The sequence below is a fragment of the Mustela nivalis genome (genome assembly GCF_964662115.1).
Source record: "Mustela nivalis genome assembly, chromosome: 1".
Classification (NCBI taxonomy): Eukaryota; Metazoa; Chordata; class Mammalia; order Carnivora; family Mustelidae; genus Mustela; species Mustela nivalis.
The window spans coordinates 65,015,227-65,031,619 of NC_139020.1; the positions used below are offsets into that span (position 1 = coordinate 65,015,227).

General features: G+C 37.5%; 1 protein-coding gene across 2 annotated transcripts in view; it reads left to right on the forward strand.

The window, feature by feature from the left end:
- CFAP91 (cilia and flagella associated protein 91) overlaps window positions 1-16,393 on the forward strand; it is a 99,832-nt gene that overhangs the window by 48,182 nt on the left and 35,257 nt on the right. For both annotated transcript variants that reach the window (XR_014305773.1, XM_082711630.1), the window contains exons 7-10: window positions 5,378-5,555; window positions 9,308-9,465; window positions 11,810-11,992; window positions 13,052-13,194. Coding sequence is in view for 1 of the 2 variants with exons in the window: in XM_082711630.1 (XP_082567756.1) it covers window positions 5,378-5,555; window positions 9,308-9,465; window positions 11,810-11,992; window positions 13,052-13,194 (662 nt within the window). In the remaining variant the exon portion in view is untranslated. The remainder of the gene's footprint in view (window positions 1-5,377; window positions 5,556-9,307; window positions 9,466-11,809; window positions 11,993-13,051; window positions 13,195-16,393) is intronic.

The following is a 16,393-nucleotide window of genomic DNA, read 5'->3' on the forward strand; positions in this document are numbered from 1 at the left end:
CTGGGACAACTCTGCTGAGGCCAGCTTGGTTGGAGAGAGCAGATCTTCAGAAGACTGTGGGGCAGGGTATGCTATTAGAAAGGTTGGTGGAGATTATTCCTGCTGTGCTGATTCTGGCAGTTGTCCATATATCTACACTGGAGGGTGGAGGTGGGAAATGGCCCCTGCCAACTTCTTTGTTCCTCGAGGAGTCTCCCAAAGATCCCTGCCCCTCCAGCACAAACTCTGAGATAGTAAATAAACCCCCCTCTTGTATATCCCAGATGCTTATCAAATTTCTGCTTCTAAGTTGAATCTCAGTGGGGCTATTTGTTGTGCTGTCTCTTTAAGGGTAGGGGCTCAGTTTTCTCTCATCCTCCACTCTCCTGGAGCTGAGCCCACTGATTTTTTTTTTTTTTTTTAAGTTCCAGGTGCTAAGCCATACTGATTTTAAGAGTTGGCGAAGCTGGACCCCTCTTCCTTTCAAAGCCAAATGTTACAGGGATTCCTCTTTCTGGTGCCTGTCCCCGGTGCCTGGGGTACCTGGCATGGGTTCTATCCTCTTTGTACTCACTGCATTCTTCCCTTTGGTGGACAGTCCTGCGGGTCTGTTTGGCTCCCACTGTGTCTTTGCCTTTCTTACCCTCCTTAGTGTGGCCTCTTTTCAACATATAGATGTGAAGTCTTTTCTTCCAGTCTTTGTTGTTTTTTTTTTTTTTTTCTGGTTATTTACACTGATGGGGATGTATCTAGTTGCATCTGTTGGATGAGACAAGCCTAGGATATTCCTGTTCTGCCATCTCCCCACAAGTCCTTCCTCTACATTTTTAATATAGTAATGATTAGGATGTGTTCCTGGCATTTAGCACATGGGATTGGGCTTGGGAGGTAGGCTGGCATGGATACTAAATATCCTATCCTGCATTCAGCAGTCCCATATAAGAAATAATTGTTTGCTCAGTATGGCAGTGATATCACTGATTGAGTGATGCTGACTTTTTGATTGAGAAATGCTGACTCAGTGCAGTAAGAGGGAAAAATTCAGGTATGAGGATTAGAAATAAAAAGCAAAACTATACTTGTAGACAGTTTACTTATTTAGAAAATCAAATGAAAGTACAAATTATCAGAACAAAGAACCTGAGTTGAAGGTAGGTGATTGTGGAATTGACATACAAAGATCAATAGCTTTCCTATATGTGAACTATGTCTATAAATATATAAGATTATATTTGAAAATATAATCTTAAAGCAACAAATAACAACCTAAGAAAGTCACGTAGCAAAAACATGTATGTATAGCATTATGGAGAAAACTATAAAGTGTTCCTTAAGCATGTGAACAAAGATTTGATAAAAAGAAGAGCATACCATGTTTATAAATGGGAAGACTCCTGCTTGAATAAATAAATATTATTTCTCCCCTAAATATTTTATACCTTCAATCAATGCTAATCCAAATCCCTATTTCCAGTATAACTGTATATATATATAAGTCAGTATCTTTGCTCTTCTCTTCCCAGAAACCATACAAAAGCAATAAGCACAACAGAACTCCCACAAGGTACACTTTCAGTGAAACTACAAAAAAAAAAAAAGAAAATCTGTGAAGGACTACAAAAAGCAACTGAGATTAGGCAGAAACAATGTGGGAGGAAGTAAGGAAGCATGGGCTGTGGGGGAGCACCTGGGGAATCTCAGAAGGCTTGAGGAAAATTCTGGGAGGCAGGTTTGGCAATATCCAGAAAAATTTAAAGTGATTATATTTTATGATCTAGCTGCTAGACTTTAGGTCTTTCTAAGGATCCTAGAGAAATTTTCATATGGACATAATGAGAGCAGTACAAGGATGTTTTTTGCAGCATTACTATGCTTCAAAAATTGAAGCAATCTAAAACATCAATTTTTAGAAGATAGCTTAAATTCTGGTTGAGTCCTACAGTTGGAGAATGAAATTAGATCTCTTTCTATCAGTGTGACTAGTGTCCCCAAGACAAAATTGAGTAAAAAAGCAAGTTGCTGAGTGATACTTAAATATAGTAAAATATCATGTATGTAAAAATTAAATAAAAGACTAGTGTTATATTTTTACTTACATATAGTTCATTTTTTTCCAGCTTTATTGAGATATAATTGACATATCATATAAGTTTAAGACATACCATGTGATGATTTTATATATATATATATTTTACAAAATGATTGCCACAATTACTTAACACACCCATCACCTCACATAATACTTTTTTGGGGGGGGGGTATGTGTGGTGAGAACTTTTGAGGTCTACTCTCTTGTCAGCTTTCAAGTATACAGTATAGTATTTTTAACTATAGTCATTTTGCTGTATGTGAGATATCCAGAACTTATTCATCATATAATGGTAAGTTTGTACCCTTTGACCACTTTCACCCATTTCTCCCACTTCCTTGCCCCTGGCAATCATCAGTCTACTCCCTGTTTCTATGAATTCAGTTTTTTTTAGATTCCAGATGTAAGTGAGATCATACAATTTTTGTTTTTTTCTGTCTGACTGATTTTACTTAGCATAATGCCCTCAAGTTTAATTCATGTTTTCACAAGTGGCAGGATTTCCTTTCTGTATGGCTGAATTTTATATATTTTATATTACATATAAAATTTATCACATTAATTATAGTCAGTATTAATTATATTAAATATTACATATATGATAAATTTTGTTATATCACATAGTAATTATATTTAATATAATGATAATTATATTTAATGTTATATAGGAATTATATACATTTATATCATTTTTTTACATAGTCATGTGTTGATGAACACTTAAGTTGTTTCCATGTCTTAGCTACTGTAAATAATGCTACAATGAGCACGGCTGGGTACAGATATCTCTTTGAGATAGTAATTTCATTTCCTTCAGATATATACCCAGAAGTGGAATTGCTGAATCATATGGTACCTCTATTTTTAATTTTTTGAGTAAGCTCCATACTGTCTTTGATAGTGACTATAGCAATTATATTCTTGCCAACAGTGCACTAGGGTTCCCTTTTCTCTATATCCTTGCCAGCATTTGTTATCTCTTGTCTTTTTAAAAACAACTATCCTAACAGCTTTGAAGCAATACCTTCTTGTGTTTTTCTTTTGTAGTTCTCTGATAATTTCTGATATTGGGTGCCTTCCATGTACCTGCTGGTCATTTGTATATCTTCTTTGGAAGAATGTCTATTCAGGTCCTTTGTCCATTTTAAAATCACATTATTTTGGTTTTTTTATTTGTAGTAGTTCCTAATATATTTAGGATATTAACCCCTTATCAGATGTATGGTTTGAAAATATTTTCTTCCACTCTATAAGTTGCCATTTCATTTTGTTACTTATTTCTTTTGCTGTGCAGAAGCTTTTTAGTTTGATGCAGTCTCATTTTTGTTTATTTTTGCTTTTGTCATTGTGCTTTTCATGCCATATACAAAAAACCATTGCCAAGACGAATATCAAGAAGCTTTCTCCCTATGCTTTCTTCTAGGAGTTTTACATTTAAGTATTTAATCCATTTCAAGTCAAGTCAAGTCAAGTGATTGATGTAAGTTAGGGATTTAGTTTCACTCTTTTACATGTAAATATCCAATTTTTCCAGCCCCACTTACTGAGGAAAGTATCTTTCCCCCATTGAGTATTTGTGGCTCCCTTGTCAAATATTAGTTGACTATATTTGGGTTTATTTCTGGGCTCTTGATCCTGTTTCATTGGTCTATGTGATTGTTTTTATGCCACTACTGTATTATTTTGATGACTGTAGCTTTGTAATATAGCTTGAAACCAGGAAGTGTAATGCCTTCAGCTTTGTTCTTCTTTCTCAAAATTGCTTTTGCTCTTTGGGAGTTTTTTATGTTTCCATATTAATTTCAAGGTTGTTTTTTCTATTTTTTAAAAAAGATTTTATTTATTTATTTGACACAGAGATGGAGATCACAAGTAGGCAGAGAGGCCGGCAGAGGGGTGGGGGGAAGCAGGCTCCCTACTGAGCAGAGAGCCTGATGTGGGGCTCAATCCCCAGACCCCGAGATCATGACCTGAGCCGAAGGCAGAGGCTTAACCCACTGAGCCACCCGGGCGCCCCTGTTTTTTCTATTTCTGTAAAAAATGTCTTTGAATCTTACTAGGAATTGTACTGAATCTGTGTATGGCTTTGGGTAGTATGTATATTTTAACAAATTAATTCTTCCAATCCATGAACATGGGATATTTTTCCCTTTACTTTTGTCATCTTCAATTTCTTTCATCAGTATTTCATAGTTTTTAGTGCATAGATCTTTTACCTCCTTAGTTAAATTTATTCCTATTATTATTATTACTACTACTACTACTATTATTTTAAGATTTTATTTATTTGAGAGAGAGAGCATGCACGAGTGGGGTGGGGAGGGTCAGAAGAAGCAGGAGAAGCAGCCTCCCCACTGAGTTAGGAGCCTGAGGAGGGGTTCAATTCCAGAACCCTGGGATCATGACCTGAGCTGAAGGCAGAAGCTTAATTGACTGAGCCACCCAGGTGCCCCCCATTTTATTATTTTTTATTCTATTATAAATGGGATTGTGTTCTTTATTTTTTAGGTAGTTCATTGTTAAAATATAAAAATACAACTGATTTTTGTATGTTGATTTTGTATCCTGCAACTTTACTGAATTCATTTGTTAGTTCTAGCCGTTTTTTATAGTCTTTATAGTTTTCTATATTATAAGGTCATGTTATCTGCAAAAGAGACCATTCACCTCTCCCTTTTCAGTTTGGTTGGCTTTTGTTTCTTCTTTGCGTGATTGCTCTGGGTAGGACTTCTAGTACTGTACTGAATAGGAGTGATAAGAATAGGCTCTTGTTTTGTCCCTGATCTTAAAGTAAAAGCTTTCAACTTCACTGTTGAGTATGCTGGGCTTGTCTATAGAGTCCATTTCTGTTTCATTTCTCTAATAGAGAGGGAGTATAGAGTAGTAGATAAGACCACAAAGGTCAGATTGCCATGTTCAAATCCTGATTTCTATCACTTACCAGCTGTGACCTTCTTTAAGTAACTGGTATTTCCTTGCATTTCAAAATGTTGATTTGTCCGATATAGGGCATTCCAAGGTATGATTATTTAGTAGGCAGATAATATTCTTCAAATACTGTCTAGTTTTATTTTTTTTTAACTGTCTAGCATTTTATGTGCAACGAAAATGTCTTCTGGCCGAATAAGTAACAAGAGGCAGTACAGGGCACAGATAAGCTATGAGGCACACCAGGAAGATGTTTCCTAATATCATTTTGTCATCACCCCTGAAGTTCAAGAGAACAGGAACTGAAAGGGAATAAATGAAATACTGAAATGTACATGAGTTTGTCCATATGCTTCTAAGGTTCTTTGCTTCATCATCCAGGTCGAGGGCTCCCGGCAGGACAAGCTGAGGTTGAGATGATAGAACGTGCCCGGGAGAAGCGTGCTTGGGAAGCCACTCTTCCAAGTCTGAGTGACTCCTTCCAGTTTGAGAAGAGGAGGAGGATGATGAATATGATGGAGAGGAAGGAGTGGGCCTTCAGAGAGCAGGAGATTGAAAAGTAAGTTCTAGATTACCCAAATATCTGCACCTGAGCTGTTGGCATAATGTAAATACTTTTTATCTGTAAAACATTTTCCCAAATGTATTGGTTTAACAGCAACCTGCCACCTATAGAGATAGAAAGTTGGGTTTCTGGTTCTTTTGGGAATAATAGCTCTATAATTTTCTTCCTAACAATATAAAAATGTATAAGGCCCTTTTCATATGTAAAGTTTTAAGTATGGAACCCAGATTTGAACAATTCCTCAAAACATCTGTGATTCTTCTCTTCCCTTTTCCCTTTTCTCTCTCTCTCTCTTTTTTTTTTTTTTATGATTTTATTTATTTATTTGTCAGAGACAGAGGGAGAGAGAGCGAGTGACGCAGGCAGACAGAGAGGCAGGCAGAGGCAGAGGGAGAAGCAGGCTCCCTGCCAAGCAAGGATCCCGATGTGGGACTCTATCCCAGGACTCTGGGATCATGACCTGAGCCGAAGGCAGCTGCTTAACCAACTGAGCCACCCAGGCGTCCCTTCCCTTTTCTCTTTAAAGAAATCTAGACTATCACAGAATCCCACTGAAATGCCTTTTGTTTTTTTAAAGATTTTAAAAATTTATTGGAAAGAGTGAGCACAAGCAGGGGGAGCAGCAGAGGGAGCTGCAGGGGGGAAAGGGAGAAGTAGGCTTTCCACTGAGCAGGGAGGCCGATGTGGGGCTCGATTCCAGGACCCTGGGATCATGACCTGAGCCGAAGGTGACTGAACCACTCAGGTGCCCCTAAAATGTTTTTCTTTTTAAAATTTTTAAAACTGTAGTTCATTAACATACGGTGTATTAACATACAGTGTAATACTGGCTTCAGGAGTAGAATTCAGTGCTTCATCACTTACATATAACACCCAGTGCTCATCACAAGTGCCCTCCTTAATCCCCATCACCTATTTTGCCCATCTCCCACCCACTTTCCTGCATCAACCCTCAGTTTGTTCTCCATTTGTAAAAGTCTCTTTCCTTTTTCTTCCCCTTCCCATATGTTCATCAATTTTGTTTCTTAAATTATACATATGAGTGGAATCCTATGGTATTTGCCTTTCGCTTTCTCTTACTTTGCTCAACATAATATACTCTAGCTCCATCCACTTTGTTACAAATGGCAACATTTCATTATTTTTTCACACCTGAGTAATTTCCTATTGTGTGTGTGTGTCTGTGTGTGTGTTTGCCACATCTTTATCATTCATCATCAGTCTTTTGAACTGACCCTTTCTGTTCATTCCCAGTGCCACCCTCTCTGGGGATATCTTCATATCCAGCAGCCTCCTAGCTAATCCTCTTATTCTCCCTGCTACTGGATTCGAAGTCAGGACGCCTCGGGTTCTAGTCACAGCCCATGGGGCATTTTCGATTTAAAAGACAAATTGTGGAGTTCCTTAATTAAGAGATGAACTCACAGTGCACAAATAACAATATGCTGTGGTACTTCTGGTTTTCAGTTATTTATCTAATGTATTTGCAGTAGCAATGTATTTGTCTTTGGAATGTGTGGAAAGGATGAAAACCCCCAAATTACAACTCCCTAGCAATAAGGAAAGGAAAGGAAGGGAACTTGATAAGGTTATCGTTTGTCCTAGGCTGAGCTGAGGCACTTCACTGCTCATAGCAATGCCACCACAGCCCCTGACGGTGCGCTTACACAAAAGAAAGTTAAGAACCAGAGCCTCAGTGTGGTTCTGAATTCAAAATATGTTTTATCTTTTTATAACACCTTCTATTAACCCTGAATCCAGACTGTGTGATGTTTTGGTAAAAACTTGCAATTAAAAAATGCAAAGGTGTTAGGTATTGGGTGTCCAATCCTGTCTGTAGAAAATTAAATTTATTGCTGCAATTTGGAGAGGTATAGTCTTATCAGAAGGGCATTAAAAACATTTAAAATGTTTCTGGGTAGTTCTGTTTGGGGTAAGTGAAGACTTGGGAAAGTTATTGTGAGAAGCTAGCCTCTGAGCTGGGTGTTGAAGGGTGAGTAAGAAGCCATCAGTTAGATAATATTAGTGATGACGATGATGATGATGGTGATGATGGTATTTACAGAGCATGTTACAGTTATAGAGTGCTTACTATGTGTTGGAGCCATGTTCCAAGCCAGTAGTTCTCAAATTGTGGTCTGCAAACCAGCAGCATCAGCATTACCTGGGAATTTGTTAGAAATCCAGATTTTCGGGCACCATGAGGATTCCAGATTATCTGATGCATGCTCAAGTTTGGGAACTACTCTTCTACCGTGTTGTATGTATTAACTCATTTAATGCACATGACAATCTTATGGGATAGAAATTATGTCCATTTTATGACTAAAGGAATTGAGGTTCAGTGATGAATTTTAGAATGAACCTAGGATTTCTAACTTCACACAGAAAGGTGACTCTTGGTCTGTGGCTTATTTTTAAAAACACCTGTTTCTCCATATTTTTCGCTTTTCACTACTTCTCCACTCCCCCTTGTATGTTCGCTTTGAGAAGCTTTCCCAGTATGACATGTTAGCTCTGTCTCCAGTCCTTTGAGTTGAACTTTCCTCTACTGAGGCCTCACTTTTCCCTTGTGTATGTGGCAAATCTCAGGCCTTGTTTATTCTCAAGACTAGAGTTCATGGCTCCTGTACAGAAGACTTCCCCACCTTCCTGGATCCACTGGGAATAGCATTAGACATAGACACTCTGTCATTTCTTCTCCCATATTCTTCATTCTTCTGGTCTGGTATTTATCTTCTTGTGCTATAAAATACTAGTTGATATGCCCGCTCCAATAGAACAGTACTTCTTGAGAGAAGGTGTTTTATTTTGTTCATCATTGTTTGTTTCCTGCTTGGCATATGGTGAGCACTTCATAAATATTTGACAAATGAGTGGCTGAATAATTTACTCTATGAATTTTTAAGTAAGAGTAAAATGTTCAAATGTCTATTTTAGGAAGGAAAATCTTGACAGCTGTCTGGAGCAAGATTAGAAGGAGGGACTAGATTAGCAACTAGAGTCAAAGTTAGGAGAGGGATGATAAAAACATGAGCTAAGTGATGGATGTAAGAAGTGTTTTAGAAGAGGAATTATTAGGGGAGGGAAGATGTAAGATAGGGTAGGTTTCTGGTGGAACAAAATGAGTGGGGTTTGTTTGAGGTTGTCAAGGACTAGCTGAAAATTCCTAGCAGACAGAAATTCTGGTTCAGAAACACCTGGTCTGGAGGTAGAGATTTTGAAGTCATGTGTACATGGTTGTATACACATGAGCAAGGTAGCTAGCTCTGGGAGAACAAGATATAGGTAAGGGGAAGGGAAACAAAGATTGATTGGTTGTCTATATGTGCCAGACACTGGCATTTTCACATTTATTCCTTAAAATAGCATGCTGCTTCGTTTTCTCTTCACTCGTATTACTTAACTCCCCGGCCAATACCTATGGACCTGGAACTGTGTACAAACGTCTTATTGTTCTTTTAGGTCCATCTGCCTAGAGAGCCCTTTTATTTGACTGGCATACTCTTCTTCTCCTTTCAGAACTACGCCCATACATATTCATTTTATAGAGAGACTCACTATTGAGTTGCCTCCCCCAAACGGCCAATCCGTTTGTCATACTTTTGCCAGAGCAGCCTTTTTAAGTACCTGAATGTGATACCAGCCTCAAGAGAGCATCCTGTTTATGGCAGGGGTTTCCCTTCTCTCTAGTACAACACTCTGAGATACCAAATAGGTCCTTATGTCTGGTGATTTACTTAAAGGCTTCAGGAGATTCGCCTGGAGATTCTAAAAGAGCTGCTGAGAAAACGTGATGAGAATCAAAACGAAGTGAACATGAAGCACCTGAATGCCCGGTGGTCTCAACTGCAGGAAGCAAAGGAGGCAAAATTGGCACGGATTCAGCACACACACGTCTCAGGTAATGGTATCATATGAACAGTGAAGGGAATGGGAGGGTTCACTTTGCTTTGAATCTTTGAGCAAACCTGATTTAGATACAATTCTTTTGAGTCCTAATGTTATTAAATAAGTAAAGGAGATGAATTATTTCTCAAAAGTTGAAGAGTGGAAGAAAATTCCTTACTGAGAAAACCAAGTATTGATGTTCTAACAGGCAGTCCAGCTATTAACATTATGTGTGTGGGGGGGGGGGGGAAAGGGGTAAGTGTAAGGGGTTGGCCTTCCCATATTCATGGATTGAAGTCCTGGATAGGGAGCCCTATTTCTCAGTCTTTTTTTTATTATTGCTCTTAAATGAGACATTTAATCATCATTTTTCCTGCTCACCCCCTGCCATGAAATTTTAATACCGTGGATATACTTTATATCTGTTTGTGTACTATATCTGTACATATAAAAAGAGCAGTCCGTAGATGATTAAGAATGACTATATCGAAATTTTAAATTAAAATTTAAAAAGGGGCATCTGCATGGCTCAATTGGTTAAGTGTCCCCCTTGATTTCGGCTCAGGTCATGATCTCAGGGTCAGGAGATTAAGCCCCATGTTGGGCTCCTCACTGGGCATGGGGCCTACTAAAGCTTCTCTCTCACCCTCTCCCTCTGTCCCTAACCACCCCTCATCTCTGTCTTTCTCCCTCTCAAAAAAAAAAGTAAAAATAAGGTTTAAAAATTTTAACTCATTTGTATTTAACTTTATAGTTTTATTTGCTTAGGAACTTTTAATGTAATTTACTTTTAAAGTTGTAATATTTCAATTACATGTGTAAATTAGCAATTTCTATGCCTAATAAATGGAATAATCATAATATTTAAAAAACCAAATTTGTTATTTATCTACAAAAGTAGAACAATTATAAAAATTCCTTAAAATTAAAAAAAATTCCTTAAAATTATTCTCAGTGAACTTAACTTCTAAAGTTTTCTTGATGTGAGAAAATAACTTTTAACTAGATGCTAGGTATGCATTTAGATATTGTCAACTGTTTCTTTTCAGTACTTCACAATAATAAACGATGGGTTGACTAGCTTGTCTATTGTATTCTATTCTATTCTAAAGTCCTCCTGTCCCTCTCTTCCGCCCTCTGGGATCGGTCACCTTCCAAAAAACTTCCTGCACACATAACTTTGTTTTAGGCTCTGCCTTTGGGGGAACCAAGGCTAAGACATTACTCATATGTCACTTCTTCAGTGAGGCCTTCAAGGACACCCCTACCCCCCATAAAATAGGTACCTGTTATCTGCTCTCACTTATATGCCCCTGAACTTTTGTGTGTGAGAAGATAACTTTTAACTAGCTGTTAAGTATGCAGTTAGATATTGTCAACACTTTTTCTCTTCAGTACTTGATCTAACTAATGATGAGCCGACTAACTTTTGTAGATAAATAACAAACTGAAGGTTGCTGGAGGGGAGGGGTAGAGGGATGGGGTAACTGGGTGATGGGCATTAAGGAGGGCACTTGAGAAGATGAGCACCATATGTTAGATGCAACTGATGAATCACTGACCTCTACTCTGAAACTAATAAAAAAAGATAAATAACAAAATATAAACTTTTTGTTTAATTCCCAAACCCCACGTCACACACAAAAGTGTGGAGAATCAAACATAAATGCCCATAAGGTAGCAGTAGTACATGCAGCCGCCTCTTATAGTAAGACTTTGCTGTCCCACAGTATGGGTTTGCACCCATGGTGAGTGCACAGTGTGGAGCCCTAGGGGGTGGATCTGTGGTAGGCAGAGAGGTAGCACAACTCCTCAGCTGAGTAAACTCCCAGTGTGCACAGCTGAGCCTTTTCCATCTGACGGCCAAACAGTTCTGAAAGCTCCAAGCTGGGATATATTGTGTTTTATTCTGTTGTTAGCCAAGGTAGAAGGAGATTATTAAAGAACCTGTTGTCTTCCTTCCCTTGCAGTTATTTTCTCAGGAGAAAATAATTCTCCAGAACTTCACTGACCATGTCTTTCTTGGTTAGTTTGAGTTTCTTTCATTAGCTTGACAAAACTCTTCCTGAGTTTTTGTAAGTAAGTTTTTGTAAGCTCTTACCTCAGAGCTTGGAATGCACTTATAAAAGACTTTTGATGAGTACCAACTGAGGACACCAACTGACTCAGCTTCTGTCACTCCCACTTGTCTCCTGATGACCTGGGCTTTGCGGATGACAGACCTGGCTACAGTGAGCGGTCATCATGAAATTCAGTCAGTTCAGTAGCTTCCCTGTGAATAAAAGTAGAACTGGCTTATTAGGCATTTGTTCAGAACAGCACTGTGAAGATAGTCATAGAGGTATGTTTTATTGTAGCAATCAGAAAACTTGTGGGAAAAAGAAAGAATATAGAAGGAAAGTTGGAGAGAAGAAATATCATCAGGGATTATTGTGATTATGCATCACAGGTCTATGGACCTCTGTCTCGCCTTGGTCGTTTCCCCGACAACAATTCAGAGGACTTTGTAGTAAAAAATCACTATCTCAACACCTATGAAGGTAAGCAATTTACATAATTACAAGTCCAGTATAAGAGGAGTATTAAAGTACTAAAAGAGAAGTATTAGGTTAAAGGCTAAACAAAAAATAAAAATATTTTCAAGAAATAGCAATGAACACATTTAATGTTATTAATAGGAGTACATACAAACCAATAAAAATTCCTAAGATCCAAATAAATAAATGGGTTTATTGTGTAACAATATATGTTTACCTACTAAACATTTAAGCATGTTCAATGTCACAAAAATGAAACTGAAAAAGCTTTTATACTAGGTTTTCAGAGTAAACAAGGAATATATCATGAAATCAGCCCTTTAAAAAGAAGTATTAGTAAACTGGTGGGCAAGGAAATGTGTAACTAGGGGATAAGTTCATGGAGAGGACTATACCTCTTGCCAAGTCCCGGTGAGGCTCATTTAGATTATTTAAATTTAATTGGCAAGTTGAAGCATATACATGGCCAAGATCATGAATTGATGGTCACACTGTTGAACCCGTAGCTCTGGCTGATCATCTCCAGAGCAGAATACAATAAACTGGTGTATAGCGACCAAAAATTGGTGGTCCCATATATCATATGGTCACTAATTTTCTGTGGTTATTGTCATAGAACTTAATACTTTTTTGTAGGGAAATATTTAATTAGAATGCATTTCTCAGGGTCCCTGGGTAGCTCAGTTTGTTAAGTGTCTGATCCCAGGGTCCTGGGTTCAAGTCCCACATTGGGCTCCCTGCTCAATGGGGGGTCTGCTTCTCTGTCTGCCCCACCCTCTTTATGTGCTCTTTCTCTCTCTCTCTCTCTCTCTCACAGATAAATAAAATCTTTTTTTTTTTTAAAGAATGCATTTTTCATTTTGTGGTCTAAATCACCAAGAACACGAGAACATTAATTATGTAGAAATTTGCATTACATTTTGGGGCCACTTCAATTATGTGAGCTCTATCTTATCAGTAATTCTAAATTAAACCACTTAGCAAACATATTGTTTAACAATATGCTTTCAAAATGTGAAATTTAATCACTGAATACTAAAAATATGTACTTCCTTCCTGTAGGATTAGTTGAACTTGAGTCACGTCTCCCAGATTTTGTGACACAACCCCGAATCAGACCGCCAAAGCCAAAAGTCACTACCACGAAAGCTGGTTTTCTCAAGAGGGCAGCAAGGATGGACCATGAGTTGGTAGAGGTTCATAAGGTATAAGACTTATTCGTAGACAGGCGCTATTAGTGGGACTTTTGTAGTGAAATACTTCATCTCCAAAACTGCAGTGTCCAGTAGTTCTCAGCACATAACTCTACATCTTTTTTCTCCAGATTTTATCTTCTGGAAGTTGCCCACACTGTGTTGAACCAATGTTTTTTCCTTGTTTCAAACTGTAGGAAAATTGTTGGAGGCTGTTCTCGCCATTTGCAGAAGTCATGCTACTTCCTTTTTTTTGTTGTTGTTGTTAACATGTTACTTCCTAAAAGTGGTTCTGACTTTGGATCTACATAATAAAATCTGCCACTACAATGAGGTGGAGCAAGTTCCTAGTGTCAGGAATTACTGCTGGTTTTAATAGTGTAATAGGCCTCATTTTCTCCCTTTTAGATTTGTTACCGGGGACTCGGGAAGAAAGGGAGTCACGTTCAAGTCCTTTCTCATCTGGTTTAAAGCTCAACTAAATGAGAAAGTGCAGTGGTTATCCCCATAATACAAGTTACACAGCACCCCACAGCTGTGCTTCCCATTTGTTAGTTGGACTGTAAGTGTACAGACTCTAGAATTCGTGATTTATGATCATGCTGCTCCGTCTTTAGCATGCATCACAATCACCTAGAGGGCTTAAAACACATGTCGCTGGGCCCACCCCTCAAAGTTTCTGATTGAGTAGGTCAGGGGTGGGGCTGGAGTATTTGCATGTGGTACAAGTTTCCAGATAACCCAATCTTCAGAAATTGCCATTGGAGACACACTGGTTCGTGATAATCTCATCATTGGCCCATGCATTTGTTTGTTCATTTGGCTTTGGGAATAGCATAAGAATCCACAGTAGCCTATACTCAATATAAAAATTAAGACCATGGGGCGCCTGGGTGGCTCAGTTGTTAAAGCGTCTGATTCTTGATTTCAGCTCAGGTCACGATCTCAGAGTCCTGAGATAGAGCCCCACTGTGGCTCCATGCTAGATGGGGAGCCTGCTTAAAATTCTCTCTCTCCCTCTTCCTCTGTCTCTACCCACCCCACCAAGGCACACATCGCCCTTTCTTTCTATCAGTAAATAAATAAATAAATAAATAAATAAATAAATAAGGACTTTGACAATAATTCACGTATATCTATGTGTTTTTTTCCCACCTCATCACCCCATCTCCATTTACCCATTCTGAACTTAGTGTTCATTATTCTCTCACTTTCTGTAAGTTTCTTTCAAATACTCTTTATTAGGGAATGGAAGTTCTCTTCTACTCCTGTTTTACTAAAGATGTTTTATCTGTATCTATTGAGGTAATTATATATTTTAAAAATTATTGAATAGGGAACATTTATGTTTATGTTTTTGTTTTTTTTAAATGAACAATCTATCCTTACATACTGGGAATGAACCTAACTTGGATAAGATTTTTTTTTTAAGATTTTATTTATTTATTTGACAGAGATCACAAGTAGGCGGAGAGGCAGGCAGAGAGAAAGGGGGAAGCAGGCTCCCTGTGGAGCAGAGAGCCTGATGCAAGGCTCGATTCCAGGACCCTTAGATCATGACCTGAGCCAAAGGCAGAGGCTTAACCCACTGAGCCACCCAGGTACCCAAGATGTTTTATTTTTAATACACTGTTGGATATTAAGGAGGGCACTTGTTATGATGAGCCCTGTGTGTTATATGTAAGTGATGAATCACTAAATTCTATTCCTGAAACCAATACTACACTATATGTTAACTAACTAGAATTCAAATAAAAATTTGAAAAAGAAAAAAAAATCATTGTTGGATTCGATTTATTAATATGTTTTTCAGAATTTTGATTCCATATTCATGAGTGAAACAACCTTATTTTTCTCTCATTTTGACTCTGTATGGCTTTGGTGTTAGAGTGATGCAGGTCTTCTGAAATGACTGCAGAGTATTCCTTCTTTTCTACTTTTGGAAAGAGTTTAAGTTTAAAGTGATCTAGTCCTTCAATTCAGTAGAATACTTATATTAAAATTATCTGAGACCGATGTTTTCTTCATGGAAAAATTCTAACTACTCCTTCAGTTTCCTCACTAGTTCTAGAACTGTCTGCATTGTTTTGGTAAATTATATCTTCCTTTTTTTTTAAATTTCTTTTTTATTATTATTTTTATTTTTTATGGAGGGAGAGAAGAAAGGGGCAGGAGAGGGGCAGAGAATGAGGTAGAGAGAGAATCTTAGGGGATCCATGCCCAACTGCAGAGCCCAATGCGGGACTTATCTCAGTACCCTGAGATTGTGACTGGAGCCAAACCAAGAGTCAGACATTTAACTAACTAAGCAAATCAGGTGCCCTGGTAAATTACATTTGCCTTATAAAGTGTTTTGCGCCTAACTTTTCATGTTTTTTTGCATGTGGTTGTTGATAGTATTATTTAAATCTTTTTAGTGTTTGTGGTATCTATAGTCATGCCTACTTTTTTTCATTTGTAATACTATTTATTTTTGCTTTCACTTGCTTTCCTTACTTGGTTTTACAGGAGGCTTATTAATTTCCTTGGTATTGTTTTTCCAAAGAATGAAATTTTGACTTTGCTGATTTTCTCTATTATATATATATATTTTTAGTCACATTAACTCCCATTCATATACATCTTTCCTTTTTCTTTCTGTTTTGTTGTTCTTTTCCTTAAAGTAGTCATGTAGCTCATTAATTTTCAGGCAGTCATCAGTTTTATAAAAGTATTGAAGGGTAAGCATTTCCTTCAAAACACTGATTTTGGTATATTCCATTAGTTTTGATTTTATCAATATTAGTATCTAATTTTTTAAAACATCTGTTATGGTTTTTGAACCTGTGAGTGTTTAAGTTTTTAAATTTCCAAATATGCAGGAATTTTAACTCATTTTTGAATTAACTTCTAACTCCTTTGCTCTATGGTCAAGGATCCCTATTCTTTGAAACTTAGTGAGGCTTGTCTTGTGAACTAGTTTACATATAAAATAATCTAAGTTTTACATATAGAGATTTTTTACATATAAAATATTTTACATATAAAATAATATGTTACATATAAAATAATCTAAGTCCACCTTCAGATAATGCTGCCACTTTACGTGCAGTGTAGGTTCCTTATAGCAGATTATTCCCCGTTCATCCCTACTGTCCGTGTGGCACTCCTGTCATTCACTTCACTGATCCATATGCTATAATAACCAATATATTCTTACTCTCATTGCTTT